We start from the raw sequence: 9543 nt of genomic DNA on the forward strand, positions 1-9543 counted from the left end.
TAGCGACACTAGTAAATGTCGCTATATAGCGACGATCAATAGAAGCTTAAAAAGACACTAGTGGGGCTAAACAGGGCCACAACAAGCCCTGTTTTGCCCCACTAATGTTTTTTTTTAAAAGTAATTACAAGAGAATGTTGTTTGAAGTAATTACAAAAGAATGTTGTTTGTTACAAAATTTCCCTTATGAAAGGGGTGATACAAAATCGCTGAAATGAGCCGAGCGACAGAAGCATATACATGCCAAAGATATACAACATTGTTTGTTACAAAATTATCCTTTCGAAAAGAGTGATATAAAATCGCTCAAACGAGCCAACATACAGAAGCATATACATGCCGAAGTATATAAAAACTACTACTAATACTACTACTACTACTATTGCTCATTCGAATCGTCATCCTCGTCCTCATCATGGTTGCGCTGTCTTGATCCCTGGCCCTCGTGAGCTATGCCTGATCCCTGACCCTTGTGAGCTGCGCCTGATCCCTGGCCTTCGTCAAAGTTGTGTAAGCCTAATCCCTCGTCATCATCGCTCACCTCCGCTGATGGGACGTTTGACATTTTGGGGCCCTCTAAGAAATTCACTATTTACCTATTTTTGTTGCACTCAAAATATGGGAAATGCCATAAAATACAGATACTTATTGCAAAAATGTTAGTCTAGTACACGGGCTTCACATCAAATGCATATATAAGATCCTTAATTTTTTGCATAGAATTTGGTGACACTGACATCGTCAACGTGTCCGGAGCATACCAAAACCCCCAATCGACCCTGGAGACACTGAAAACCAACGCCCGGAGGCCCAGAAAAGGCCAAAAAAGTCTGAAATGGGGGATTTGCTCAAAAACGCAATTTGGCCCACTGGCAGTGTGCCAGCTGTCCAAATCACGTTTTTGAGCAAATCCCCCATTCTAGCCATTTTTGCCATTTTTTGAGCTTTCGGGCGTCGGTTTTTTATGTCTCCAAGGTCAATTTGAAGGTTTTGGCCTGCTCCAGACACACTGGTGATGTCAAAATCACCAAATTCTATGCTGAAAATTATCTTTTGAAGATCACATATGTCAGACATAATAAAAGAAAAAGATTTTGAATATGACTTATTTCATATTTTTACACGGTTTTTGGTATTTTCCAATGTTATGTTGGCCCTCTTCTGATTGGTCAAGAGCCTGTTTTCTAAACCCTAAAAGGCCCCAAAATGAACTCCCTTTTTTCCTAATGTAAGATAGTTGAGCAAGTGCTTCGGATTCCAATCTTCTCTCCTCGCAGTTGGATTATTATGGGACCATACACAAAATATATGAAATTGATTTCAAATGATTTAGTATTCTCATTCTTTATGTAAAATGGTTTAGAACTATTTACAATGGTCCCCATGCAACAGTGAGGAAAGACAATAGTGGTTTCTTTGCAATAGACTCCACCAAACTTTGGATGAAAGTGATACTTTTGTTCTTTCCGAGCATTGTGACCAGGTGCATACTTTTGTTCTTCTCGAGCATTGTGAGCAAGTGCATACTAATGAGCAAGTGTAGAGATTGGGAGAAATTTTTGCATGATCCAAAAGTCCAACGCCTTTATTTGGCATGTATCATCTTTCCATTTTTTACACTCTTCCTTATTGGACTAGGCATCATAAATTCACATATCTATTAGACCCAATGCATATATTCAAAAATGTTGCACAAGGTATATGGAAGCATATGATCAGGGATAAAGACAACATGAATGCATGGCAAGACTTAAAAGAGATGGGAACCAAAAAGTCCTTCTAGTCAAAATCCATCAATAGCAAGTTGAGTTTATGGAAGGTTGATCTTTTTGTTTCTATCCTCTTGACATGATTCTTGATCTCCTAGGCTTCTTGGTAACCTCTTCTTCCTCTTCTTTTATGAGGATGAGATAATCTATCATCTCTCATCTTTGCTTCTCGAGTGACCAAGTTTACATTGCTATCGACTCATAAGTGACCTATCTTACATTGCTATCAACTCATAACTATACTAGAATTCAAAGTAGTCATGTCCCTATTTGCACATGTCTTGAATATTTTATGCACCACTCTGCTTTTGTATGTCCATGACATGAGCATTTGTCACACTACTTCTCACTAGCTCTAGCCTTCCTCAGATGCCTAGTTCTTTAAAGACCTTCTTGAGCTATGATCTTAGTGATTCCTTTTTGGTTGTTAGGATGAGCTATCCTCTTGAGGTGTAAGCATGATTGAGTGGACCAAAAAGCAGCATCCATGGACACTGCTATGAGGGACCAAAAAGCAGCATCCATGGACACTGCTATGAGGGACTAATTTATGGTGCCCAAAGCATAGGTGGACAAATATATCATTGTTTTTAATCCTTCTTATACTTAAAAAGCACTAGAAGCACTCTTCCTTTTGGCAATGGAATTTCTAAAAGCAATATTAGGGGTGCTTTTTGACTACTAGCAAAGCAGTAAAAGTGTACCAACTAACCATGCTTATTTACATGGCTCTATTGAGGAGTCCCTTATAGTTCCTTATTGGGTTGACTATCTCTTATGTACGGAGATCTATGCTTGAACCATGATAATACCAAGTGCACATAGTTTTCTTTCAAGCAATTTTGGTTTTGAAAAAAATCTTATCATAGCATTATTCGTAGCAAAAATTTGGTGAATCTTAGCAATATTTGGTTATTTCAAGCAATATTTGTTTTAAAAGCTAACTCAAATAACATAGAAGTCCCTTATTAATCATTTTTATACTTTTCTATGGTCTAATTCTAAATTTGGACTTTACATAAGTACAAAACTATGAATTGTGTGTTCAATATGATCATTCCCTTTATAATGTCTCAATTAGTTTACAATTCCAATTTGAATAGTTTAGTATCATTGGATTGTGAAAAAAATTAAAAAATTGTCTCATTTTTGTTTCTATACCTCTAAACTACCAAGTTTATGTTGGGTGCTTATTTCTCCCCTCCTCAGAGTTGAGCTAGCATTACACTTCAGCCTGACTCCTCCCCCTATGGTTTGTTGTGACCTTGAATGCGTTCCAATTATATGGTCTACTACCACAGTTCTTGAGTATGTGTGCATGGGACTCATGGTCAGTGATCATTATTTTTGTTCATCGAGCCTCCGTGTCAGCATGTGCAATGAGGTTGGCTCCTCCATTTTGTTGTTACTTGTCATAGAAGGATTCTCGATCTTTGTCCCTTTTGCGATGTCTAGGAATGATCATGTACTAGCCCCATCTAGACATACTCTATGCATAACACGAATTATGCTATGGAGAAACATAATTAAAGCATAAATAAATTCAGCCATAGACATATATAAACATAGGTTAATTAAAGCATCTCTATATCTTTTAAGGAGAGGGTGGCTCGGGGCAACCTCATAGAGGTTCGGGGTAGCCTCATGGAGCTTCAAGGCTAAGGGGGGGAGGAGAGTCATTGGATGGAGCGGGGTGCAGGAGAGCCGTTGGATCAGAGGTTTGGCAAAGGCGCAAAGGCAATGTGGCAGACCCATGAGAAGAAGGTTGAGCCACGTGGTGCCATTTAGAGCACGGATTCAGAGCCAGGGATTTGAGGCAGCTACAGACTGTCAAAGGTGGCACTGTATAAATTGACGCCGTCTGATGGGACTAAGCATGGGAATTCACACGTGGTGACAACATCGCATGGGGTCACAACAACTATAACGGCAGGGCTCAGTTTATGCCATGTGTCCACACGGCCTGCTCATAGATCAATAGCGAGGAGTAAATGATGGCTAACAGAGCAAGTTCTCGATGATCCCCATTATGCACGTGGTGCGGGTCCCAAGGCAGTGGATGAAGTCTCATGGTTACAAGTACCATGTTTGCATTCAAGCAAATTTCACGGATGTGCACAAGTTGGAAACCATAACCTTGGTTGTGCCAAACACATTTGTCCAACTTCTCATTACATGTGCGGTACAGTTCCCCATGCGAACGGCTACGGGACACCGATTTATGCATTGCCATGTGGCGCCACCGCATTTTGCAACGTGAGGGACAGTGGGGTAAAGGGCCAGTAGAGAGAGAGGGAGAGAGAGAGGGAGAGAGAGAGAGAGAGGGGGGGGGGAGATGGAGATACAAAGAAGAGAGAGAGAGAGAGAGAGAGAGAGGAAATAGAAAGAAGAGAAGAGATGGATAGATAGATAGATAGATAGATAGAGAGATAGAGAGATAGATAGATAGATAGAGAGAGAGAGAGAAGGGGGGAGGGGAAGAGAGAGAGGAGCGAATAAATATATAAATATATGAATATATATGAATACTTTATATTTATTCATACGATCTATATATATGTATATTTATTTATATAAATAAGAGAGAGAGAGAGAGAGAGAGAGAGAGAGAGAGAGAGAGAGAGATGGGGGGGAGGTGGGTATGTTTTTGTATGCGATGGGGTAGGTACAGAACATTGGGCACTAAGGTCAAAGAACCCTTCAAACTAATCAAAAGTAGCTGCCATGAGATATTCACAAAACTACCCAAAAAGGATATCCGATGATCACTAATTGCTGGAATGATGCCCAAGCTTTACAAAAGGCTTTTTGACAGCCATGAAAACTTGAGCTTGATCTTTCATGGATTGAAGGAATTGTGCAGGTGAAGGGGATGATTGCTGTGCTGACAAAGAACAAAAGAAAGAAGGAAGCAGATCCTACAAAGGTGGTGGGCATATGAAAAGGAAGTTTGGACCTTAGCAGAATCCCAATAATGCCTTAGAAATTATTACTGAACAAGAAGATAGGAGGTAGACAAGCAAGTGACAAAAAGTGAGGGGGAAGTAGATGCAACAATTAGGGAAGAGTCCATGCAAGAGAGGATGAGAGGCAAGTCCACTCAAGCTTAGAGTTTAATTGACTTTAATGGGAGGGCTCTGTGTTGCACGGTTGCAATGACTTTGGTTTGGCCTTGGATGAGTGGAGAAGAAAGTAGAACATAGGTAAAGGATGATCACCTAAGCAGCTTCCAAAAGCAACTTGAACCATGTGCACTAGAGCCTGGATGGCAAGTCACGATTAATAATTTCCGATGATGCATACCTTAACATGGCTGTTAATATCTTTCATACATTGGAGGATTCATAAATATAGTTCGTCATTATTTGGCCTTAAAATTATGTGCATATATTAGGTTATCGTAAAGTTTCAATACAGCGATAAGATGATTCTCTTCAACTTAAGTTTGCAAGATCCAATGTCTACATGCAAGAGGAGATTTATGATGTGAGAGATCTATTAAACAAGCCAAAGCTTGGGGACATCCGTTCTAAAGCTTGGACCCATCTATGTAGGTAGACCGCTAAGCTCATTTTGTTCCTTGAAATTAAACATAACCTTAGACCCCAACCTTAAGATTGATTTCAAGGCAACCTTAGATCCCAGCCTTTAGACCTAATGGAGGCAACCTTCAATCCCATCAAAGACGAGTCATGCAGCTCGTGTAAATTAAGCTATAGATGTTTAACATAGGTTAATTAAGCCTCCATGCACTAAAACTAATTAATTAATGGGTCGGAATAGGAGAGGTGAAAAGTAGAGCAAATAGGGATAGAACTACTTTAATATCTAGAATTACATCAATAGAATTTTTGGTTTTAAGGCCAAAATCCAACTAAAATATGAAAATTTTACTAATGTTAACATTTGCAAGATTTAATATCTCTCAATTAAATTTGAAAACTTGAAGTTTCATTGTCAGGTTTTGCAGATGACATGATTTAATAGTAGCCCATGTCCTCCCAATTAAACCCATAAAAATCGAGTCGAAATCTAACTAAAACATGAAATTTTCACTAATGTTTTTTTAATAAAAATCTATTACCAAAAAGTAAAAAGAAACATAGGACTACCTCCTTAAGATTCAGGCAATTACAAGAGATTCTCACAACACTCCAATTTCAGGCATACTTGCCTCCTCAAGAGTGAGGTAATTACAAGGGATTTTAATAACTCTCCAATTTCAGGCACACTTGCTTGCAACATTCTTTCTTCTCACCCAAGCTCCTAAATGCCATCCTTATTAAATACTCAAGCTCCCTATTATATCAAAACCCAAAAGTATCACTCTTTTATAGATTAGCTTGTTTGGCACTTCCATATATATTAGATGACAACAACTCTCAACACTTGCCACACCTCCAATAATGCATCATTCAAACTTCCCTTGTCTCTAAGTAAAGCCTGTTTCCACCACAAAGAAAAGAAGATTTACATTTGATTGAACCGGCTCATAGTTCTTTTTATAGAATACACAAAAAGGCAAGACTCTAGGATTCCACTTCAAAATCCTAGATTTCACTGGCAACTTCGTGACTAAAACTACAATTTTACTAATGTTAACAAGGTTAAAATTTCACTATGTGTGCCAAAGGAGATGTGACAACCTCACCCTTAAATTATGACAACCCTTAAATCTCTTGTCCGGTTATCCTTCTATCATAGCATTCATTTAAGGCATTGTCTGGTTATCCTTCTATCATAGCATTCATTTAAGGGCCTTGCTCCTTCTATCATAGCATTCATTTAAGGGCCTTGCACAATTCTGCATAGAGAACCCAAAAGTAACTCTACGGCTTTGCATTTGACATGCCAAAAATTTCAAGATTTCACTATGTGAAAACTTGAAGTTTGAGTGTCAACACTGTAAATGACACGACTTCAAAAGCAGCCAATAATGAAAACCATTGCCAGAGGGTTGCTGATCTACAGTCTTGTCTCATCGGGCTATCAATACTCTCACCAATGCAATTTTCATGCTTCCAAGTTCCAATGACTCGTACGTAGACTCTCACTCTCCAGTTCTCTGCAGCTCATTCAGCTCGCTTGCTCAGCTATGGCGTTTGCTCTCCTTCCCATCGCCATAGCCGCCTCTCTCTTTCTTGCGGCCACCCTGCTTTTCCGCTCTTTTTCCTCTCCTGATTCAAAGCTTCCCCCAGGCCCCCGCCCTTGGCCCTTCGTCGGTAACCTGCCTTTCATACTCGCTAACTCCTCGTCTCTTCATCGCGCCTTTGCTCGCCTCGCCTGCCAATATGGACCCCTGTACTACTTCAGTATTGGCTCTGTCCCCGCCGTGGTCGTATCTTCCGCCGCCCTCGCTAAAGAGTTCTTGCAAACCCACGATAAGAACTTCTCGTACCGCCCACATTTCGGAATGGCGGAGGCCTTACTGTATGGCCAGGGCAATGGTCTCTCTTTCAGTGATTACAGTCCTCGATGGAGTAAACTCCGGAAGCTTTGCACCATGGAGCTTTTCACCCAGAAGCGGCTGCAAGCGTATCAATACGTGAGGCATGAGGAGGTGGCCGCTTTGATCCGGTACCTCAAGCGAGAGTCTAGGGCAGGCAAACGCTATATACAGATAAAACAATGTCTGGCCATGGTGGGCATGAACGTTATAGGGCGTCTGGTGCTCTCGAAAACGGTGGTGGACTGGGACACTGGAGCCGGCAACGAGTTGCATAGCATGGTCTCAGAAGCTTTCAGCAAACTAAACTCTGTGTTGATAGGAGACTACTTTCCCCTGCTAGGATGGCTAGATGTGAAGACTAAGCGTGTCATGCGTGGGATTCACCAGCGCTTTGACAAACTTTTGAGCGAGCTTATGGAGGAGCGTTTGAGGAGGGAAGAAGGCAACAGTTCAACGCATGACCTTCTGGATGTCATGTTGGCCCAGACGGAGAGGCGAGACAAAGAAACGCTCGACTCCTTCAAGGGACTAATTGTGGTAATGAGCTCCACCTTTGAGTGTCTTCAGGCTTGAACATTTGAAAACACCTTTTTTTTCAAAGGCGTTCCATGTCTAAGGTCCTTAGGCTTGTTAGGGCGCTCATGCTTGCATTTTTTTTCGCTATGCGACGTATTGTTTCTCTTTGTTATTAGGCATTCAAGACATGAGAAAGAGTTACACTTTCCCCAAAGTCAAGGATGTGTAGGCAAACTCAATAGAGTCATGCTATTTTAGTTTTCAAAAGTTTGTTTGTTGACTAACTAAACAAATGGTTAAATTATTATTTCTTGCATTTGAGGATGACTTTAGTGGAACTTCCATTATAAAGGTTACTACCATTAACATTTATAATGGTTTGTTTGCATCTACTTTTCAATCATGTTAGGTAAATCTTGGCTAAGGGCAAATTTAATCAATTTATTGGTTAAGATCATGTACTATGTGTTCTTAATTTGCAATTCACAATGTTGTTAAGGGTCACTAGTTAGCTGCTCATATAGTAAAGCATTCTCAATATGGCATGAACATGTTTAGAGGAATTTTACCTTCACATCCCTAGCCACGTAATAGACACATGACTATAATTTGCATGTTCAGATATTATATTAACCAAAGCAGATATTATATTGACCTTTGGTTGTTGACAATTGCTTCACGCTTCACATCAGGAACTATTTGGTGGTGGGATTGATACGAGCGCTATCACCATGGAATGGATCATGGCAGAATTGATACGACATCCAGTGGAGCTAGAGAAGGTCCAAGCAGAGATCAACATGGTATTGGCAGGTGAGAAAAGATTAGTGAAGGAGTCCGACCTACCTCATCTTGTCTACTTGCAAGCTGTGCTAAAAGAATCAATGCGGCTCCATCCAGCTGCCCCATTCTTGGTACCACATGCATCACATGAGGCTTGTGAGGTAGGAGGCTACAGAATTCCAGCGAGGACAACGTTGTATGTGAATGTATGGGCAATAGGGAGGGATGAGTTGTTGTGGGAGAAGCCAAATGAGTTTATGCCTATGAGGTTTATGGGTAGTAATGTGGACTTAAAAGGACTTAACTATGGGCTGATACCATTTGGGTCTGGGAGACGGATTTGCCCAGGCATACTCTTAGCCCTACAAGTGGTGCCATTAGTGGTGGCCAACTTATTACATTGTTTCAATTGGAGAGTGGAGGGGGAGGTGGGCATCTTAGATGTGATGACAGGCACTGCACCAATGGCTCCTCCACTTGTCACACTCCCCATACCCAAAAACCCTTAGGACTTTAACATGGGAGTGTTTACATGTCATGCTTACATGTATGGGCCCTTTTGTTAACATTTTCTTCTAGGAAATGAATATTAATAATCAATTGGCCTATTCAATGCAGAGGAGAATAAGTTTGAGTCCATAATCTTTTGCCACATGTTAGCTTCTTATTGGATGCTTTTGGTCTATTTTTATTTTGATAGATTTTTAAAAGTTTACTTTCTTTAAAAAGGGAAGGGAATGTGCCATTTTTCTTTGTTTTCTTTTGAAAATTAAAAGTATTATGTGCATAAATTTAGGAAACACATAGTATCATTTTTAGATATGCTTAATACTTCTAAGATTGACAACAGTATAGTCATGCTTAACACCCATGAGGAATGTTTGTCATTTACCATGTTTACCATAGGTGTGGACCAAAATATTTATGGATGTATTCTTTTAATGTGACATATGCTTGCTCCTAAATTCTCTTTTGACTTGAAATAAGTTCCATGAGATGCAATTACACCCATAGACCATGATCCAT

At 40.2% G+C, this 9543-nt stretch overlaps 1 protein-coding gene across 1 annotated transcript; it reads left to right on the top strand.

Annotated features, from left to right (window-relative positions):
- The first annotated feature begins 6866 nt into the window (after positions 1–6866).
- Positions 6867–9034, top strand: LOC147904004 (flavonoid 3'-monooxygenase CYP75B137-like). The gene is made up of 2 exons (XM_087372973.1): positions 6867–7755; positions 8427–9034. Exons 1-2 carry the CDS (start codon positions 7183–7185, stop codon positions 9024–9026), a joined length of 1173 nt encoding a protein of 390 aa, XP_087229099.1. The 5' UTR covers positions 6867–7182; the 3' UTR covers positions 9027–9034.
- The last annotated feature ends 509 nt before the right edge of the window (positions 9035–9543 follow it).

The sequence above is a fragment of the Dipteris shenzhenensis genome, chromosome 3 (genome assembly GCF_047967505.1).
Source record: "Dipteris shenzhenensis isolate YYH24624 ecotype China chromosome 3, Dip_SZ_1.0, whole genome shotgun sequence".
Lineage (NCBI taxonomy): Eukaryota > Viridiplantae > Streptophyta > Polypodiopsida > Gleicheniales > Dipteridaceae > Dipteris > Dipteris shenzhenensis.

Excerpts from the sequence above, each read along its gene's own strand:
- LOC147904004 (XM_087372973.1), top strand. The coding sequence starts at position 7,183 with ATGGCGGAGGCCTTACTGTATGGCCAGGGCAATGGTCTCTCTTTCAGT. Across the intron at positions 7,756-8,426 it reads CCTTCAAGGGACTAATTGTG|GAACTATTTGGTGGTGGGAT; the intron begins GTAATGAGCTCC and ends GCTTCACATCAG.